Source organism: Stegodyphus dumicola, chromosome X1, assembly GCF_044657685.1.
Source record: "Stegodyphus dumicola isolate Sdum_Otavi_A_Nest chromosome X1, ASM4465768v1".
NCBI classification, from domain to species: domain Eukaryota; kingdom Metazoa; phylum Arthropoda; class Arachnida; order Araneae; family Eresidae; genus Stegodyphus; species Stegodyphus dumicola.
In genome coordinates this window covers 216,140,395-216,163,910 of record NC_140780.1, presented here as the reverse complement: position 1 = coordinate 216,163,910, position 23,516 = coordinate 216,140,395, and the positions used below count along the sequence as shown (strand labels likewise).

General features: G+C 31.6%; 1 protein-coding gene across 1 annotated transcript in view; it reads left to right on the top strand.

Annotated features, from left to right (window-relative positions):
- Axs (Abnormal X segregation) overlaps nt 1–23,516 on the top strand; it is a 118,301-nt gene that overhangs the window by 41,306 nt on the left and 53,479 nt on the right. Inside the window, exons 4-8 of the mRNA XM_085808460.1 lie at nt 722–859; nt 7,880–7,987; nt 10,675–11,021; nt 16,831–17,050; nt 21,926–21,981. Of these exons, the coding sequence (XP_085664586.1) occupies nt 722–859; nt 7,880–7,987; nt 10,675–11,021; nt 16,831–17,050; nt 21,926–21,981 (869 nt within the window). The remainder of the gene's footprint in view (nt 1–721; nt 860–7,879; nt 7,988–10,674; nt 11,022–16,830; nt 17,051–21,925; nt 21,982–23,516) is intronic.

Here is a 23,516-nt window from a genome sequence, read left to right as displayed (position 1 = left end):
GATACAAAATATTTCAGATATTGATTCTGAAATTTTGATATTCTGATATTCTGATATTGATTCTGGAAGATTAACTGAAAGACTGATATTGATTCTGAAAAATTGATGACATGATATTGATGAAGACTGATATTGATTCCAAAACTTTATTCAGAAGAGACTGATAAAAAAAATGAGACGATGATGCTTCGTTTGTTCACATTCCCGGAAAAATCCTCCAAAACGGCAAATGAGTTATTACGAGTTCAAGGAATGTAACGTAGGACTGTGTGTAGATCCCTGTTTTCAAATTTTTCATAGGAAAAGAGAATTTTAAGTAATATATTTAGTTTTCAGTTGTATAATGTTAAAAGTCATAAAATGGTGAGTAATTAAAATAAAATGTGTAAAATATGCATTTAAACAAGAAATAAGGTAATTAAAGTATATATATAAAAATATCTATAAAGCATAAGCCGTTTAAATACTCTATAGAGTATTATTAAACAATGCGTTGATACTTCGGAAATTTCATGGATTTAGGCTTAGTAGCAAAAAAGCCCCTGGCCCTGGAGAGACTGCAGGCCTCCACGATAAGCACGCGTTTTCGCTGCCCGGCTCAAAGGGGTTAATGAACTGACATATCTTTATGCATTTTTTATAACTTTGTTTTATTTCTGTATTTTGGAGTTTACTGTAGACCATCTTCTAACCTCGTACACTAATTATCTTTTCTTGGAAGGTATGGATATGAATAATTTATTGAGTACTTCTGAAAAACAGAGAATTGTTTTGGAGGAAATTATGGGAATCAGATCTATGGATAAAAAGATTTTAACTGGATATCCAAATATTCAACTATATCCTGGTCAATCGATCAGTAAGTTAATCTTTGACTTTTTTCAGGTTTTTCCCCTTTTTTATTTATTACTGATAATAATTTTGAAGTATTTATGCAGAAATTAAAGAAGGGTGTTTGAATTCTTAACAATACTTAAAATGTGCATAATAACTCTATATTAAAAAAATAGATGCACCAAGAAGGAATCATCCGATTGCTTTGAAATTTCGCATGCATAAATGTTTTGACCAAATATGCAAATGATTAAAATTTGGTGTCTAATGAGTGAATAGTGCAATCTCCAGAGCATCAGAACTGTGCATCCAGCAGATGTATATAAGGAGCTGTTCTTCAACTGTTGTTAAAAATTTCTGTTGCACTGCGATTTAGGATACCTTTCAATGACTGAAAAAATGCCTCGCCGCAGGGTTTGAGCTCATTACAAGCAACTGTCAGAGTTTGAAAGAGGTCATATAATTAGATTGAAAGAGGCAGGTTGGGGAAATGGGAGAATCACTCGTCATATGAGTCGAAGCAATGCGTCGATTAGAACACGCTGGCAAAAATAGGTGGACAATGGCAGATTTTAGCATCATGATGGTAGCGGTCAGCCTAGGGCCACAACAGATCGGGAAGACATAGTGATTGTCAGATAAGCTGTTACAGCACCTGATTTATCCACTATCAACCATCAGACGTGCAACCCGCATACAAGTGTTCATGTCCATTCACAGAGGGCTGATAGAATGAAATCTACACTCGTACCAACTGTTATGCCACCTGCCACTCATGCCTACGCACTCTACTTTACTACTACTACTCTAGATTACAGTGGTGCTTGCTCGATCAGGTTGGAATGTTGCTGACTAGGGACGTATAGTCTTTAGCGACAAATCCTGCTTCCGTGTTGTGATGATCATCGAAGACGCGTTTGGAGACACCCAGAGCAGCGTGCCAATCCTGTTTTCAGCATTACATGCTACACAGGCCCTTAACCAGGAGTTATGATCTGGGGTGCCATTTCCCTTGATAACTGGACCCCTTTTGTCATCATTATAGGCACACTTACAGCACAGTGGTACGTCAACAACATTCTGAGACCTGTTTTGCTGCCATTCCTTTTTCATTATTCTAGCCTTATTTTTCAGCAAGATTATACCAGACCACATACAGCACGTGTTGCTATTAACTGTCATACAGCTTGTCAAACGCTTCCATGGCCAGCCAGATCTCTTTACAATCGAGCATATCAGGGATATGATGGAAAGGCAACTGCATCCACGAGGGAATGTTGATGGCTTAGCCCAAAAATTGGAGCAAATTTGGCAAGAAATACTGCAGAAGACCATCCAGGAACTTTATCAGTCTGTGCTATGCCGTGTGGCAGCTTGCATCCAGGCTAGAGGTAGGTCAACATCTTACTGAGCTTGTTACTTTGTAACTATGTAACTCTGAAATAAATCATTCAATTTTTCTGAAATTTTAATCATTTTCTATTTTGTACATAATCTTCTTGTCCTTGAATTTTTGTCTCCATCAGACAACTCCTTCTTGGTGCATCTATTTTTTGGTATATAGCAGCGGTTCTCAACCTTTTGACTAATGCGTACCACCTAAACATAAATTGAAAACCTATATTACCACCACTACAATGTACTACTACCACTCTTCAACATACGTACAGTTGTACAATTACTCAAACAATCATAAATTTATACGATCTTAGCAACTCAGATCGTATAAATTTACGATTGTTACAGAAAAAACTCAATTAGGACGTTGGGGTTTTAATTTTTGAATTTAATAGTTAAAAATACTTTTCTTCTTTGTGTACCACTACTTTTCCCTTGCGTACTACCGGTTGAGAACTCCTGGTATAGAGTGTATTTTATAATTATAAATGCAACTTATATCTATTGAAATAATATTTGTACATACAGTTTTGACCCCAATTTCTGCAGATAAAAACTATTAAAAGTCAATTAAAGTCATAAAAAAGTCAATTAAAAGTCAATTAAAGTCATAAAAAACAGGAAAAGAAAGAAAGTAAGTATGTATATATTATTTCATCAAAATAAAAACATAGACATTTACATTGCAAATCTGAGCTACTGGATAAATAAGGGAATTTTTAACGATAGTTTGAGATTAGTATTTATACTGTGTATTTTCCAAATTATTGTATATAATAAGAGTTGATATTTCTTCTCATAGGTCTCCAAAGTGTACATTATCCATTAAATAATGAATAATTATAATATTCTAATTTTATTAATTAGATAATTATCTGATTTTCCCCTGGCCTATTCCTGGTATTAGAGCATAATGTACAAGTGCTTCTGTGGTTTCTCCACATTTAACTTAACTTTATTTTTGCTTTAATTTCTTGAACAAAGGCATTCCATCCTAAGGATATACTCCTGTGTAATGATTTGACTAATTACTTATGCATTCACTGTAAGTTATCAGTTCTAGCTCATGCAATCACTGGTTAATTAGCTGTTGTTTGTTTGGGAGAAATCTGAGCAAAATGAAAAAGATCAGGACTTTGTTTACAGGGCCATGTCATTGAACTGGAACATTAACAAAATGGGAAGTGCTTTAACAAGCTATTTCACACTTTCCAATACCTGAAAAACTGTAATTTTTAAGGGTAGGTAATTAGCATTAATCTTATGCTTATATATCCAAATGTTTCTACTGTGATATACCTCTCTGAGATAGAGAAAATTTTGATATTTTATTTTTCATAAATATAATCTCCTTGTGCCTTGATCCACTCTTCACATCATTTAATGAGTGACCCAGTGCCTTAAAAAAGCAATGAACATTTCTCCTCTAATTCCATAACTATTCCATAACTGCTGTTATCATCACCATTAAATCTGTTTTTGTTATCATCATTAAATCTCTTTTCATCAAGGTCAGATTTCAGTTTCAATAATAATTATTTGAGTTAAGTTTGGGCTGTAAATGGAATGGTCAAACTACAGTTTTTTAATTGCTGAAAGAAGCTGGGGTATTCATCATGCAAAGGTTTAGATCATAGAATATTTTCATTTAGAATGTGCAACATAATTGTTTTAGATACATCCAATCTGCTGCTGTCTCCTTGACTTGTAGTCTGTTATGACTCAATATTTCCAATTGATGAGCAATATTTTCTGATGTCAATACCTCCTTTGTTCTACTTTGAATTCTATCTTCACAAAAATTGTCACCAGATTCTCGGCCTATGTCAAATTCTTTTCCCATTCTTTCACTGTAAATCAGAAAGGAGATATATATAAATAGAAAGGAGCATACATACGATCCAAGCATTGTTTTATTTCTTTGATATTAAAATCTTCTTGAGTCAGAAAATATTTCAGAACAAATTAGCAGTTCAATAAATTAGCTTCTTCCGGTAGACAGTCCTAAAATATTGCCTAACAAAAGCTACAGTTTTTGGGTCAGAAAACAGAGTTCCAGTTAAGAGTCCAAAAATATTGGCTAACAAAAGCTACAGTTCTTGAGTCAGAAAACATTTCAGAACAAATTAGCAGTCCAATAAATTAGCTTCTTCCTGTAAACAGTCCAAAAATATTGGCTAGCAAAAGCAGGCCTGGAAGGACTGCACTTACTGGTAGATTCCATCCAGATGGAGATGCAGTTCAACAATTCATTGATTATAATCAACATCTACAAATATACAAACATATAACCTGTGGAAAAATTAGAATTAGAAATATATTATACATAGTTGGTACAAAGAATAAAATATTTTCACAATGAAACAACTTTATTGCACATCAAGTGAAGCCAGAGATTGAAAAGTTTGAAAATTCTGAAATTTTGTACTATGCCTGTGCCATTGTGTTCTGAATTGCTGTGAAGACTTTGGTTTATTTTGAAAACTTATGCTATATTTGCAGAAAACTGATCCTTACGAGTTAATGATAATTTGTGTAATTTTAACCGTTTATGATCGTATGTCTACTCTCAGCCACCAAATTGTTTTTACCATTCCAGCCATGTATCTTCTGTCATCCACCATTTCTTTCCCCTTCCAGTAATACGTTTTCTGTCAGCCACCAAAGTTTTTTTACCATTCCAGTCATATGTCTGCTGTCAACCACCACAGCAAAGAACCATGCTGATCTTATATTATATTAAGTTGGCAAGCTTCATAATCTTGCATGTTATATATTACTGTTCATTCAACAGATATAAATTCAATATGACCTCAAAAGGTTGAAAACTTATGCTAATGGCAGTTCGTTGCTCGGTTTTGAAATATAAAGAAAAAAAAGGTACTTTTATATTAGCATGTCAAGTATGAAACTTAGCAGAGATCCTGCCGAAATTATTTGCTCCATTGTTTCTGTTGGAAATTGGAGGGAACAGATTGCCCCTTATTTACTTAGACAGTAGCAGATTTGAACTATTAGAATTCAGTAATCAATAGATACGAGCTAGAAAGATGGCATGTAAAAACTTAAATAACTGTGAGCTTAGACTTTGAAATTATTGGTTTTCTGACAACTCATGCCAGCGATATCAACATTCAGTAGAATTACCATATGTTTAACGTATTTTGGAATATATACTTCATAGAGACTATCCAATGCATGCATGTTTGAGTGCTCATGGATTTACATGCTTTATATTTAATTGCTATTTCACCAAATGGTAGACACCTGTTGTAAACATGCAAATTTTGGCCATACAGATTTTTTCTTAGATCCATGGCTTCTTGCTTCCTATAAAATATTTCTTTTTCGTGTTTGTGAATAGAAGAGCATTTGTGAGCCATATAGTCAAATCAAATGTTTCTTTAATGTCAAATTTCATCAGTCAAAAGCCCTAATGGGATATAACAACAAAACTGTCACTTGCTTTACAAACTTGATAGCACATAAATTCATTTAAATATGAATCTAAGTGGTGTTGTGGTTGTTTTATGTTGCACCATTTTACAGCAGTCCAAAGCAAAGATTTTATGAGTGCATTGTGACATCATTCTTATCTATTATTGGCGATAAATTGGCATTGTCAAAAATGGTTGACAGACTTATACATTGTGCACTAATCAACAAAATAAACTAAAATATATTTCAAACAATTCAAAAAAACAACAATAATGACAGAAATTCATACTAAAAAAACAATTAACATAACATTCTACTAAATAAGAACAAAAATAAAACAAAATGCACTTACCATAAATAAATGCTTCTTTGGACAGCAGAAATACCAATTTCATGCATCACCAAAACAATTTCACCACAAATTTGTTAAAAGCATCTTCTCCCATTTCAGAACAACGATGGAAAAATATATAAACCACCAAATAAAACTCCAAATTGCATTTCCGATTATAAGTCGGCAACATCGCTTTAACACACCGCCACGTAATCTCTATTATATTTATATGACAGCCACACTCACTATCCACAAAATTAATACTATGTTTCACAAATAAATGTTCAAAACCTTCTTCTATGTACTTGTAAAATTTCCAGCCACCCGAAAAAATAGTTGTACCAATCACTCGACTAAAATTTTGCCAACACATCATAAATCACTTAATTACCACATGAACCAACTAGCAAATCCAAGTTTCCACATAAAAAGGGTTGCCATAGAAACCAACATCACCCCCCAAAACCATCACAGAACAGAACACAGAATCGCACCAAAAACCAGCACACAACGCATATTGCCGCATTTGGCAACTTTAGGGCACATATAAGAATAGAGTCAATTTTTGTTATATTATTTTTTTGTATTATTGCTATTTTTAATTTTAGACATATAAAGTTTTCAAGAGCAAAACTGCAAATTCTAATTGCAAGAAAGTTCAGTTTTAATTAATGCGATTGCTGCACTGGATGTATCAATGCAATTTTTTTAATTTTTAGCATGAAACTGATTCTCAAATCGCCTCGTTAAAAAGTATTCAACCTATTTCTTGTTTTTTTATCGTAAATTATTGACTTAACTAAAGCCTGCTTCTACTAAGTAAGAAGAGGGAAAAGTCAATAATGTTCTTCAGTAACCACTTTTATTTCCGGATATTTCTCACGGATGACTTTGATTTCAAAATGTAGCGTATGCATGTTTTGAATAAAACTCATGCTTGAACAACTTCTTTCAATGGAATAAATTCTCCTTGCATCATAATATCAAGATCAAATATATCACACTTCGATGGGTCTATGAGCCACATTGACACATTAATATTTCCAATATCTTGGATACAAACATTGAAATCTTTTAAATTTTGCAAACGGCTTGTATATAACAATATATCTTCTGAGGAAATTCTGCATTTTCTGAGTTGTGTTTTTTTATATTACATTAATGCATAGAAAAATTATATATTAAAAACATATTACTGATTTAATAAATAAATTGAGTAACTTTTTTGTGTATTTTCTCCTTATATTTGTGTTATATGATTTTTTCCCTTACTACATGATACAGCTTTATATCAATAAAAATAGTCTATTTTATAATATTAATAGTTTTTTACCATCAGTGGGATCTTCATCATTCCAGTCAACTGCCCTTACATATTTAGCTGTCAACCCCTTGATCTTGATGACCCCCTTTAAAAAGGGTCGATGAAGTTACCATGCATTGTCGATGCGTACATCCCAGAGGTCCATGCTAACTCTATTGGGATCTGATGCCTTAGACAGATATCTCTTATGTGCTTTTCCATATTCAAATGATCTATCCTGTTTTACCAAGAGTATTAATTTGTTGTTTTCTATATTTGGTCTTTAACATTAGTTTTCTAAACTTTTAAACCCTGCTGATATGCCTAGTATTTATTATCCTACATATTGGATGTTGAGTAACTTATGGCTTAAAGAGGTGACTTTCTGACAGACATTATATATCGCTATATTTTGGTGTTTTATTAGATCATAATTAATATTTTAAAAGATGATAATTTTTAGTTTCTTGCAGCTTTTAATTTATATGCTTTAAGTCATTTTGTACTTTATATTATAATGCCAGAATGTAAATTTTGTCTTCAGTACCACTAAGGTTAGTTTTCTTTTTCAGTTCAAGTTTGTAGAGATAATGGAATTATTTCCTATATTTTCCCTTTGCATGAACCAGAAGAATTAAAAACATTAAAAAAAGTCTGGTCACTTACTTCCGTACCACTTGGTAATTATTTCTGTTTTATAACATTTTTTTTTTATATTATAATTGAAGCAAATAAATTCTGGATTTTCTATGTGTATTCTTAAGTGAAATTGAAGGAAGAAAAAATAATGTAGTATTAAATATACTCAGAGAAAATTTACCTTACGTTACGATATTTTATTCCGTTCTAGGATGCCTGTAACTATCAGACATCTGCAAGGTCTATGAAATTCTTAATTTGTTCTGCTACAGATACTTCTTATCAGTCAATATTAATACAGGAAACTAGGAACCAATCAGAAGAGTCTTGTTGTAAGTAGTAGAGCAGCCACCATACTGCGATCTATTGAGACTAGTCCTCTGACTGGATATGGTCAACTGATGATTACAAATGATGACCATGAATAGCTTTATGTTGTATGATTTAAACAAATTTGAATTTAATTTAATGCCTCGAAACTGTGTTTTACCTTTTATCATTAACATTACTTTAATTTGTAGAGACCTTAGGTTATTTCAAAACAGGAGACATGAAAAATTAACAATGCCCAAACCGGGACTCGAACTTTGGACCTCTTGAATACGTTCCGAGTGTGCTGGCCATTAAACCACGAAGGCATGCTAAAAAGGTGGGAGAAATACCTTATATACTTCCCTTTTTAAATGGCGACTGGGGATTAAGAGACACAGTCGTCAAATCCTGGTGATGGAGAATCATCCACCACCACCCTTTTTAGTTTGGGTGCCATTGTAGAGATATTAAGGTTTCTTTTATAACAGAAGACAGGAAAAATATACAATGCCCTTGCTGGGACTCGAACCTTGGACCCCTCGAATGTGCTTTAAGCGTGCTGTCCATTACACCACGAAGGTATGATAAGAAGGTGGGAGAAATACCTTATAAATGTTATTTCAGTATAATAATGTCTTTAAATTATATCTGACTTCCATTATTTTCATGTTGATAGTTTTCATGATACTGATTGCTCCAAAAATTAAAATGTATGCATATGTGTTTGCACATTATCAAGTTATGCAAATAAGGTAAAAATTATTCTCTAATTATCTATATTATATTTAAATTATTATATGACTTTTCATATAAAATTTCAAGTCTACATTTTGCAACATGTAAATATTTGTTGAATACATCTCTGAGAGATCAGCTGCCATTTTATTGGTTTACATAATTTTGAAAAAGTGATCAACATTCCAGTGCCTGTATTACATGTCTAATGTTAACAGTGGTATTCTATATTACTGTCTCATTAATTAATGGTAATATTAGAGTTCACATATTGTGCATATTTATTGGTTAAACTTTAATGTAATTATGTGTCTTGCATACAATTTCATAAATGTTCTAATATAGACTAATTATCTAATATCCATATTAATTGCATTATCCAATATATATGTATATCTACTAGACATATATATATACTTCCTTATATATATTTATGTAAGGGAGTAAATGGAGATTATTTTATATTTTTATTATCCTGTATATTTTTTCCCTTTTGCATTTCCATTTTTATCTTTAGTGTTTGCAATACTATGATTTCTTATTTTAATTTTGATGTGCTTTGGATATTATGTTAAACCTCTTATGCACAGTTGCAATTATTAATATTGTTGAGGAGTTGTCTTGCTTTGACTCCAAATTACTTTTAACTTTAGATGCTTTAAGTTTACATATACATGTATTAGACATATATATATATATATATATATATATATATATATAAGTAATTATCTAATATATATGTATAAAGTAATGGTGTAATCTTATAGGTTTTCATGATTGTCTGTGATTTCACATGCTTCCTGTAAGCTATAGGATGTATGAAGGAGATGCTGTTCTCTGTGTTGAGTAGAATGACCACATTTCCCAGTACAGAAAGCTGTCATGTTTAACCATGTTTCCTCCTTATAAATTTCTAGGATACATTAGCTTTCTTCTTTATTCAATAAATATGTATTAGATACTTTATGTTAATTTGCATAGATGCTGAAATATCTCAGCTGTATTGTGGTTTATGGTTTTGAGAATTCATTGCATTATTTTGCTTTCCATTCAGATGTTGAAATGAATTTCCAAAACTTAAATTTTCCAATTCCACTCAAATATTAAATTGTGAAACTCAAACATTAAATAATTCTTCAACACATCAAGAAGTGTGAATTTTTGCTATGAAACAAGTTCCAGTTATTTCTTTTGTATTGCATTGGCCTTCTGGTGCTGACTGGATGAAACCAGTAGTTTGTCTACAGTTTAATTCTGGATTTAATTTCCAGGGAAGTAGTTTGGTTGCTTTATGATTTTTATAGTTTTTCCCTGTGCTTTAAGCAGACATGAGTTATTTCTTTTCTGAAGTTCCTTATCAAAGATAATCTTTTTTTAAAAGCAAATAGTCTGACTTATTTTATCATTAGCAAATCAGGTATCTAACTCAAAAATCATATTTTTTGATGATGAAGTTAGTTACTTCAGTATATTATAATTATATTATCCTTTTGATAAGTAGTTTAATGAATTTATAGTTATGCTTTAGCATTTTTGTAAATTTGTGATTTTATATTTGATACAGTTAAAAACCAATTGTATTATAATCTGGAATTTAAATTTATATGTTGTGTAATTATTGAAATTTACTGTTATGCAATTTAAAGCTGATTGCAAGTAAATATGCCATTTTTCTTTTCAGGTCATATCCGTAACTACTTCGGGGAATCTGTTGCATTCTACTTTGCATTTATTTGCTTTTACACTTGGGCGCTGTTTCCCCCTGCCGTTGTTGGTATAATTCAAACTATAATTTCATTTGACATATCTCATTCACATGTATTCTTTGCTGTGTTTAAAATGATCTGGCTTACTCTCTTCCTTGAATGCTGGAAACGAAAAAGTAATGAATTGGCTTATCAATGGGGTACACTGAGACTGGTTACCATACCGAAACTTCATCCAACTTTCCGTGGAAAGTATATGGGGATTGATCCTGTTACCAAGCAGCACATTCCCATATACCCTGGGTACAGACGACATTTCAAAGTGAAGTATAACTGTTAACTACATCAATCAACATAATATGTAATATTTGACTAAATATTAAGAGTGAAAGAAATTTTTATGTGGGTGTGTACATGTGTGTATATATTTATGTTTGTGTCTTTGCATATAATAAGTAATTTCTCTCTATATCTGGATGCATATATTTATTAGAGAAAGAGACATTTTGTAAGTTGTACTATTTAATTTCTATATGTTTTACTCATACGTATCGGGTGATTATAAAAAGTAAGCTGAATGTTAAGTAATTATCACCAGTAATAATGCATTGCCCTATTTGATGAACCACTAACCAGTTTTGAACCTACCCTTTTATAGATGTATTTTTCTTGCTGTCCAAAGCAGTTTGATGCAGCCATCTTCCTCTTACTGTATTATTAGAATCAGCATGCTTTCAATGTTGTTTTCTTATTGATATTGGATTGAAAATGTTATAAAAAACTCTCATTACATGGGGTCATGATTTCTGCTTCATCAACTTAACAATGTGACGGAAGGCATTTATCATGTAGTAGGATTACACTTTTATGCAGGTTACCTGGTCATTCATTTTTAATAACGCATCACAACTGTTTATCATGGTGTCATTTTAAAAGTACATGATGGAACTTTTGTGTTCAAAAACATGTACATGAATGTGAGTTATATTCCTTAAAACATCCTTCATGAAACACATCCCTCTCCTTCAGAGCAGATAGTTGTCATGTGTATAACCATAATCAAGTAATCCAATCCAGTATTTTCAAAATGGTCATGCGTTGTCTCATTTTAGATGCAAATTGTAGCAGCAATTCCATATATTTGCCATAGTTCTGTACTTAAGGCTAAGTTCAGTGAATATCTTACTTATTCAAATACTTGGTCACTGCTGTATTTTATTAGTTGACCTTGGACATGATATGGGTTATGTCTAAAGTGAATCCATATAAAGGCCGTTATAAAGCTATCTGACTGCAGTGCTTAATTGACCTGTTTAATTTTTATTTTATTTATTTATTTATTTATTCTTTTTCAAATTTGAGCCACTTTTGTTACTGTATGTTGGGATAATTTCCAGTTGTCACAACATACAATAACAAAAGTGGCTCAATTTAAGTCAATTAGCAACCAATGGAAAAATTATAGTTTCATACTTATTATTTGCAATTAAAATATAAAATATATTTGCATGTTGTAAAATTTGGTGTTGGTCTCAAATATGCAAAAGAAATTTATATAAATTGTAAGCTTGCATTTGAATCAAAGCACTTTTAACTGGTAGTTAATTCCCATTTACGCTTAAAATTTATGAAGTTTGAGTGATGTTAGAAATGTTAGATAGCCATATGGTAAGCAAAGGTACATTTGAATGAGAGAGGTAGAAAGCTAGAGGAAAGAAAGAAGCTAATTGCAGAGGGATGTGGTAACAAAAAATGCATTACAGCTTCACATTCTGACTTTTGAGTCATTTCCAAAGGTATGAAAGAGTTTCCATCAGCTATAGATTTGTCAGAGGATTATGATGAAGTTTCTTACTCTAAAATCAGCCTGGCATTCGAATTCAGACCTTTCTGCTCCCATGGGGAGATCAGTATGTTGACTAGCTGTTTGTTTCATCAGTATTATGAGGGTGAATTGTGTGTCTCTGCCAAGCAAATCAGGCATGGTGCTAGTAAATTTAGGTAGATCAATACTACAGCCTGAATCTGAATCAGTAAAGTCAAATCCTTTTGACTGATAAGTCATGATCTGATCTCTTAATCACTGATAGCAACTTTTTCATTGTAGAAAACCTAGATTCCTGTACAAAGTATTAAATAAGCATCTTAAGTGAAAGTGACTGTAATAGGTGAGATGTTTTCTTAATCATGACAGGTATAGTAATAAATGGGTGCAGAGCTTTAGTGTGTAAGCACTGCAAAGCATTTATTGCTGTCCAGTATCACGGCAAAATTGCACAGCCATATAGTCTCAGATGTTTGTCTTTTTTTCCGAGGGCTCTAGTCACAGATTCCATACTTTGGGAGGATAATCTGTATCGTCACAAAACACATTTGCTTCAAAGATACCTTTACACTCAAAGAATGTTTCATTTGTAATGATATGTTAGAGGATCGGAACTGAATTCCATATGTCATGTATGAGACATATATAAAAATATATACATCCTTGCAAGTTGTAGCTCATTGCTGCATATTCTGAGTTTCAGTCATCTAATTTTCAAGTATGGAGGTTATTACCATAAAATATTATAAATGTCATCATTGTAAGCATTTGTTATTATTACAAAATCTGCATTTTACATCTGTTTCATCATACATTCTGTCAGACTATAGTTACCACTGAAACTTTCAGTCCTATGTTTTGGCCTAATAGAATAAAATAGAATAAAACAAATTTTCTTGTAATCATTTTATGTTTCGGTATAGATTAGGTAATATATCCATACTAATGTCATGTAAATCCATAGAAAAGTGTTTTTTAATTCGCTATAAAATATGTATTGTTTATTTTTTGAGAAATATTTAAATAACTTGCTGGAAAATCCCATGATTTGTCAGTCAGTCATTTAAATAAAAACTATATTCTGGGCAATTTAGTTTATTACTATTCTAATATAATGGTAGCATTTCTATATCAATGTAACTTCTTTATGGCACTTCTGCACAGCAAAAAAACACAATTCAGCAGTATAAACAAAATGCTATGGATAGAGTACCTCTTTATGCTTCAGTATGGGGATTTTACTAGGTACTTCAAGATACCTGGACAGCTATTATCTTACTATATTTTTAAAAGACTAAAACAAACCTGTTTCCTAAACAAATGGAGTGCATAATTTTCATACTTACGAAATAAATGCGAACAAATGCAAAATTTACCAGTACAGTACAAAGTCCGTAATCTGGACGTCCATTATCCGGAATGATCTGTAATCCGGACCTCAAAGCCACAAACTTCTTTTTTTTTTTGTATGCTTTATGCATGCGCGTAATGTGTTTACAATGCGTTGGGAGGATGTGTCTCCAGATACGTTAAAAAATGCTTTTCATAATTTTTGGCCAGCTACCATATTTCATGGTGAGGACGGTGAAGATGATAGCCGTGAATTTGAAGGTTTTCGTACATCGCAAACTAAAGGTGAAATTTTCCAGTTATTGGATTTTGTAAAGAAATGTGGAGAAGCGATAATAAATGAAGATGATATAACAGAAGTTTTTCATTGTAACGACAATGCCCCAATCATCAATCAATTAACTTAGGGCGAAATCTGTAGTATGGTTCTAGATCCAGAAAATACCGCTTCCGATAGTGAAGAAAGTGACAGAGAGTCTATTGAAAACAAAAAATTTTTGATTGACAAGTTAGTCGGTATTCTCGACACAGCAATTACAGGACTTGAACAGTGGAACTTCGTAGCTGAACAAGAAATCATGTCTGTTTATAGAATTAAAGAGAAAGTATTAGCACAAAAAATGAAACAACTTAAACAACTTACATTGAAAGAAATGTTTAATAAAGTAAACAAATAAATATTAAGCTTTTTTTTTTTTTTTTTTTTTTTTGTAAATTTTGATACCCTTTAGATGATAATTGCTCTTTATTTCATAAATTACGGTTTCATATTTTTAATTCTATAATTTCTGCATGACATGTTAAATTGATGATCTATAATCTGGAAAAAACCCTAATCCGGAATCGCCGAAGTCCAGATGAGTCCGGATTACGGACGTTGTACTGTATTAGTAATAAATGACTACTATTGTTTATGAATTCTTTTGAATGAAAATTTGTTCTTGGTGCATAGCTGTTGTTTATTTGGATGTGTATATGGGCCATATTGCTGCTGTTTTCAATGAATATGAAGACCCAGCTCAAGGATTGGCTTCTTAAAGAAATGTCATGAAAATAAAAGTGTCTCATAAAATACATTGAAATAGCTTTCATTTCTGAATTCTGTCCAAAAATTTTGAAACTGATTCAGAATTTAGAAGAATAAAACTATGCATTTGTTTACCCATAGAGTGAGAGTAATGAGTTAAATTATTTAGAGCTTTCTCTTGAGTACCAAAGTGGTGGCTGTTTTGGAGATAAGAGAGAATTCATTTTGTAAAGCGAAAAGGTGAAGTTGGTTACTAACATAAAATGATGTTGGTTGCAGCATCAGAGAGAGAATAAAATGCAAACAGTCAATTTATTTAATATATTGGCTGTTCGCATTTTATTCAGTACAGCAATGAATTCAATAAACTTATATGCAGATTATTTTGCCCATCTGTAGTCCCAAGCATTCCTACATCAGCTTTAAAGCAATTTGTGATTGGAAAATTTCTCTAAAATGCCATTCTTTTTTTGAAAAATTGTAAATGACGAGCTCGCTGATGGGTAGATGCATTTTCATAAACAACTTAGTGGTCAATCGCAACACACAAATCAAATGTCATACAGATTCTCAGTACTACAACAATCTGTCATATAGCTTTGCAAAGGCAGCTGTTTTACATCTTTACAGTTACATTATAGCACTGATGCTCAAAGATATTTTAGTATCTATAAAATCGTAGCTACAGACAGAAAACAGAGTTAAGGAAAAGAATATTGAGGATGTGATATTCTCTTCCTTAATGCTGTCTTCAATCTGTAAATACAATTTTATAAGCACTAAAATCACTCTTTGTCTGCTCTTTGCAAAAGTCATTATTTGTCTGCTCTTTGCTGTTACTGCCACGCTTGCATACTTTCGCATTGAAAAAATGGTTTTAAGTTCATATGTTGATGGAAGATTTCTTGGCTAGTTTCTTTCACAAATTCCTGGCATAGTCTATGCCATTATAGTTGATATTGGCTTTCCATTCCCCCACATATTATTGCAGTAGTTGATTTTATTACGGTAAACAATGATTTGCTTTTTTTTTTTTTTTTTTTTTAAGAACAAATGGAAAATCTCCATTTTGGACTTTTTAGTTTTGCAAAATTGCCTTTATTTAATGCAAAAGTTATGAATCTGTATGTACATGGTTTTGTTCTCTTTTTTGCTTTGAATCATTATCTCTTTTAAGACTACTTAGCTACTTTGCGATAAAATCCTGTCTGTGCACTCTAATCTAGGATTCAGTCTTTTTCTCCTCTTCAGTTTGTTATTTATCAAATTGCAAATGTCCAATTTTATAAAATTCCTCATGTTTACTAATTAGCTTTCAACTTGCATATGCCTACTTTTACACTTTTTTCTCTTTCTTCTGTGTTTATATTTGCTAAATATTAATGTAGTATGATAGGATTTCTATGTTCAGTGTGCAATAATCATTTTTCATGTTAAAGATTTTTTGTAGCAACAGCAATGTATCTCTTGAGAGAGCTTTTGGTTATGATTTCAAATTCAAAAGAGAGAATAATCACGTCGTCTTTGATCATAATGGATTTGAGTTTTTCCTCGGATATTCTTTTTTTTTTTTTTTTATTTTTTATTTTCTGGTTTATTATGATTTGAGCTGGTCCGATAAAAGAAGAGTCACTTTTGAAGCATAGTATTGGTACTGTAACTTGTTTAAGAAGTTTTCTGTTAATTACATATAACTAATTTTATGAACATTAATTGCAACTTATTTTACAATTATCTCTATTTGCATATGATGACATTCATATTTTTGAATTTTCTATTTTGAAAGGTGTTTGAAATGGATGGAAATAATTATTTGTATTATGTATAATTACTTGTAGTTTTATTATTTCTCTAATTCTGTAAATGTTTGAATTATTTAATACATTTTTAATAATATATGCTAAACATTTTTTTGGCTTATCTTTATAGGTTTACTGTGTGTCTTTACCACTAGTCATTCTTTGTCTGCTTTTTGCTGTTATTGTCATGCTTGCATACTTTCACATTGAAAAAATGGTAATAAGTTTATATGATGATGGAAGCTTTCTTGGCTGGGTTCTTTCACAAATTCCTGGCATAGTCTATGCCATTATAGTTTATATTATGAATGTTGTATATGCTTACATCGCAAATGTTCTTACAGAATGGGGTGCGTATGTCTTTCATTTTTAATTCTGTTAATATGCAGGTTGTCCAAAAAATAATGGTGGGATTTTGTATTAGTTTGTGTGGTAATACAAATGACACAGTATTCTATGAAATTTTCTTACATAGTTATCTATCTAACTTTGATTTTGAAACACATAGGTTTGGTTTTTATAGGTATATGTTAAGAACATGGCATACATCAAAAAAGTATTCAAATTTTGAAATATACTTGAGCTAGGATATGCAGACTAACGCGTGTGTGTAATTGCTGCAGTGATTATTTATTTCAGACTGTTGAGATTCTGAATATTTTTAGCTGAAAATCGACATTTTCATATTACACCAAAGGAAGAAATCGATGAGAAACAGTCCAGGCTTCATGGATGCAACAGAATAGCCTTATTTTGCCTAGTCTTTTGGGCTTGAGGAATTGTCATTTAATGTCTGTTGCACAATTGTAAAATCACTGTAAATTGTCCGATGTGTTACTTTGATGTTTATTGTCCCACTTAGCAGCTGTTTCATGTTATACTAACTGTCCGCATATGCAGCAAGCTGCTGTCTCTGAATTTTTTGCTCTATTTAATGCTCAAAATATGCTAAACTGTTGTACTTACTCTGCTTCATAACAATAGGACAAAATGCTGCCATTATTTTTTGGATGCTCATTATAGATTGTTTGCTTAATATTTGCATTATTTTTTATGTAAATAATGCAGCCTACCAGTGGCTGATTGCATAAGATAATTGACTGTTGGTAGTTTGACCTGGGACCGAATTTCTGCATGTTTTCATGGTTTTTCCATATGTGTAACATAGCTACGAGTCAATTTCGTGTAGGAAGGACGGATTGGAAGAATCTGTTTTGCCAGATACCATGCATATGGTTTGTCATATTCACTTAAATTAACTGTAATTGAGCTCTAATTTATATTTTTTATTAAAATTCTGTTCTAAATAATATAAGTCATCTATATTAGAACTTTTTAATCAGTTTATTTGCAACATATTTAGAGTGTCCGAGAAAATTTTTACCAGCCTTAGGTAGCATACTTAAAAGCTTAGAAGAAACAAAATGCTGTTGGAATGGTTTTGGTACAGATCTTCTGTCAGGAGGTATGCAACTTTAAAATTTCATGATGTCATATTCAGCTGGAGAAAAGGATGGACACTCATGTCTTCTCTTTATCTGTTGATCACCTGACTTGATATCAGTCAATTTCTTTGTATGTAGCTATGTGAAATGAATTCGTTTCCAGTAGATTTTGATCATTTGAAAAGAGCCAGCTCATTGTACACATTCAGTTAACCTTAAGAAGCAATTACTTGAGAACTTTACAGTTACTACTGGCATAAGCAGAACTTCATTTCTAGGAAACTAGATCTTGCTATATCACAGAAATTGGTACAAGTATTTTTCCTAAATATTCAGCTTTATTAATGATTTGAGAGCTGACCAAACATAGTAAATCAAGCAAGTGAAAGACCTTTTAACAAATTCACTCATGTGCAAGTTTACTTGCTGAGATTGGCTTTCTGAGATTTACTTTTTGAGAAGTATTAGATCCTGATCAACAGGTGTGAATAAAGCTGTCGACTTTTATACCATATGACTATGACGATTGTGATGCTTGAGCCTCATGTGAACATTCTCTTCAATTACAATTGGATGATGTTAATTGTCTGTAATTCTGTCAGGCAGTCCGTAATTCAAGGATGCAGTGCCGCACATATCGACAGAATGGTTGACAATTTCAATATTTACTATGAAGTATAGCTAACACTATGAAGAGGGGAGATGGAGGACCAATTGTCTGTTCCTGCTTCAAACCACCTTTGCCTAAATAAAAACTCAAGAAACTTCACTCGGGCCTCGATTCTGTTTTTGCACATAAAGTTCACATTTTTAAGTAATTAGCAAGTAAAAAATCTAATAAGCTATATTTTTCAAACATGTCCAATTTCCTTGTAATGGTTTTTATCACTTCTTTCATTTGCCTTTGATATTTACCTTTTATAGGTTTTAGTAGTAGCTTTTTTGTTTTTATATCTGCACTCTAATTTCTTTTGTTGGCAGTTCTGCGTACTCCTTTGAAATGAACACTTGAGCATATGAAACCAAGAGATACAACATGAAAACAATTTTAAAAAGGTTTAGTAACTTAAGAATAAGTATTACAGGTTTTTTTAAATTTTGTATTAATTTTCTTGAAAGCAAATATTTTGTGCTCTTTGCTGATGTATTTTATTTTATTTTTTATCTGTGCTTTTCATTTCATGTAATTTTATTTACCCTGGTATATTTGACCACTTTTTAAAGCTTCTGCATTATCATCTAAGTGGGTATGATTACACATAGAAATTTTTCATTTGTGTTTATTCATATCTTAATGCTTTTTTTTTTTAATTTGTTCCTTTGCCTACATGTCTTTTTAGATTCTTCCACTACGTTAGAAAGTGTGATTAAAAAGCATGTGACCTTAATCCCTAAAACATTATGTAAATATTAAAAAAAAAAAACTCAGAATTTTTATTGAATAACAGTATTTTTGAATGAAATAATTCGTGATAATTGCACTTCAGTGAATTTGGGTTTAAATTTATAATGCCAAAAATAGCAAGTACTGTATTGTGCTTAGGAACTGAACTAAAATTTTCAGATGTATAATATACAGCATTAGTATAATATTTTCGTATAGTGCAGGTGAACTGATATCTCTTTATATCTGATATGAGATCTAGGAAAGTTTCTTAAACTTGATTCCATGGCTTTGAGGAAACCTGTTCATACAGAGAAAATAGTAGTGAGAATCTGAATTTTAAAAAAAATTCTAAGAAAATGTTCAGAATTGAATGAGTATTACCTAGTTAATGTGTTGCATAGTTTTTAAAATATACAAAAACCTAATGATCCATGTAAGCATTTTCTTAGATGCATTTGCTTCATACTTTACAGGAAAGATCATATGCAAATATTGATATGGCTTTAGTAGAGGAGAAAATAGCATCCTTTGCTGTGTTCATCATGTTGCATCAATCTCGTTCCTTCTATCTTAGGAAGTAGAGGAAAGAACTGAAAATAGGTTTGAGACCACTAGTTGTTCAGAAATGAAATAGATGGGTACTTGGATATAAATTATGCCCTTTTGACTGAATCAAATGCAAGATGTTCACTGTGCTGGACTGATCTGCTAATTATTGGACTATGATAGCAAATGAAGGAAAATCTTTCAGTTCCTTGATATAACTGGATCAAATACTATATTTTAAAAATCAAGAATGTTGAAATGCCATTTCTTGGCTCGTGTTACCTGGCCTTTGCATAATCAGTTCAGAAGATCCAGTGACTATGCAAAGAAACCAGTAATTGCTACTCTGGGATCTACCATTCTCAGGCTAGGAGGAATGCTTGTCTTAAATTCTGGAAGAGGGCCAAGTATGATGAACTCTGAATTCTGCCATTGCAGGTTTTTCTACAAGTGCACAAATGGTACAGATGTAATTGCCTAACTCAAGACTATGATGTTGTTACTTTGTCTATTGTATCTTGGCAGTATTATGAACTCACTATACTTGTCCCGTTTTACCTTCGATATCAGAAGAATTATGATGGAAAATGAGTATACAATCAATTATCCAATGAAAGACATCTCGTCACAACACAAACAGTTTAATATTACGATTCTATTTACAAGTCTAATTAAGTGTTAGTTTTAGCTTTGACACCTCAAAGCAATACTCAGAACATAAATGGCATAAAATATTACTCATCAGTTTTTAAATACTCATGAAAAACATCTCAAAAAGTCATTTTTCTCATTACTTAAAACGAAAAGTAAACAATAGAACAAACTCGAAAACGTAGATGTAAAAACTCAACTGTTGCCAATGGCGATTTACTAAATTACATCAAAATAAAGATAATAATCTGGTGGAGGTTCAACTTCACATCCTCCCACCTAAGTTAATATTTTTACCTCAAAAATTTAACTTACAAAAGAAAATTGTGAATATTTTATAATTACAAAAAGAAAATTATAAGTAGTTCATAAGTCCAGTCTTTTAGGTACTTTGATTGTACGACCTGCTCTAGTCTTTTGAATCTGAGGTTCAAGTCCACACACGTTATCAAAGGAAGAATTGGCACAGGTTTCACCCCCCACCTTCGCGGTTCAAAATTTCTCAATAATGGGATCATCGTTGGAAACTTCAAGTGGATACGATCTTTGAATTGGTCTTAGCAAGTGTCCATTAGCTGTTTTAAGCTTGACAAGTCTTGTAATTCCATCTTTTCCTGGAAGAATCTGAATTATTTTACCTAATTGCCAATTGATTCGCTTGGTGTTATCACTTCTTATCAATACAATATCACCAATATTCACTTTCACAGATTTTTTGTTTCCTGCTTTTTGAATAAGTGCTCCTAAATATTCAGACCTAAACCTGTTTCTCAAATCCTTTTGCAAGTTTTTTCTATAGCCATATATCTCAGTTCCTGGCAATTTTAATTTTGCTTCATATTGTTATATGTGTGTTTTTGCTTCATATTGTTATATGTATTATTATTTTTATGAGTTTTAATAAATTATTAAGCTATGTAGGTAACATTATTTTTTCCAATTAAATACAAAAGTATCTGTTCTAGTTGCTGGAGAAACTGCTTTAAAGTTTGAAATTTATATCTTTTTGGATGAAATGATTTGTCTTGTATGCTGGCTGCCTGACTTTTGCAATAATAATTTAAACTTATTAAACAGAACAGTTTTATTTCACAGGATTTTTAGTCTTGTCTTTATTTTCCTTTATTATATTAAATAATAAAGTTAGTGGTTGAGTATACTTATATGTGTCTGATACATTTTTATATAATCTACAGAAAATCACAAGACTCAAGAATCATTTGATAACCATCGCATTGTAAAATTGCTTTTGGTGAGTATCAAGTAAAATATATGAATTATATACATAACATATACAGTACAAAGTCCATAATCCGGACTCGTCGGGACTTCGGCGATTCCGGATTAGGGGTCTTTTTGGATTATAGATCATCAATTTAAATCTGATAAGATGGCATGCAGAAATCATACAATTAAAAATATGAAACTAATTTATGAAATAAAGAGCAATTATGATAGGGTATCAAAATTTACAAAAAAAAAAGCTTAATATTTATTTGTTTACTTTATTAAACATTTCTTTCAATGTAAGTTGTTTAAGATGCTGCCACAAAAAAATTCAAAATGTTCCTTTTTCTTTTTTCTTATGTCATATACAGTTGACTTTCCAATGTCATACTCCTTGCATAATTTTGAGACGGATATGCCTTTAACCATTTTTTGCAGCAATTCTACTTTTTGTTTGATAGACATCGAAACATGCTTTTGCTTTGTAGATATTTTGGCAGCTCCAGAATTGGAAACTCTTTTTGACATAATTGAAAGTTCAAGCTTAATTTTTATAAAATTGCTCTAACAGTCTGCAAAAAATAATAAGTCGGATCCAATTAGAAGATTAAGGAACAGCGCAATATGCAACATTAACTGAAATGCCTTAGAATCAGTAAAGATAATTTTAGCCTAGCGTATACCATCCATTATACATTAAACGCGCATTCGTAAATGCATTACGCACATGCGTAAAGCATACAAAAAAAAGTTTGTGGTTTCGAGGTCCGGATTATAGATCATTCCGGATAATGGACATGTGGACTACAGACTTTGTACTGTATTTTCTTTAAATAACACAATAAAGTATATTTTATCTGTAGCATAATATTTCATGATTATATTTAACTCCTTAAATCTTAAGTGTTATAACACAATAATGACAAAGCAACTGAAGCTATGAAATTTTTATGGCAGCTTAAGGTTCCTGTCACTCTTGCACGTGTACTAGAATTAAATGCCGGAATTCCTTTCAAATATTCTTTTGTAAAGGCACCTGTTCCCTTTAGCATATGGCCTGTATGTATTTTTCTGTAATTTATCAGTCAAACTTATTTGTTTTAAATGTGGTTCTATTTTTCTTTATTACTTGATGGAGTGTAATTAAAATATGTATCTTAAGTTAATTAGAAGAATTTTAAAATCTCGCATGTCATATGCATATATAGCCTGTTAAAAATAACACAGTAAAAAGTCCGAAATCCAGACCTCTATAGATTACCAGCAACTTTTTTTAAGAAGTGTTTTTGCATGCTTTACCCATTTGCATTTGTTATTTTTTCATAATTAAACCTGGAGAGTCCTGATTTTTAATTTCACTTCGACACTAAATAAAATACCTCCATATTGAAGGAACAATCGCTTATTAGCATAAATCTGTATGATCAATAATTAGGCTCTGTAGCCACCTTTTTGCTTGGCATACATCTCAAATTGAAACATTCTACATCATTGATTTTACACCTGCTGAATAATTTACATCCCTAATGCCAACCTAGCGAATCATTTATTTATCATTTT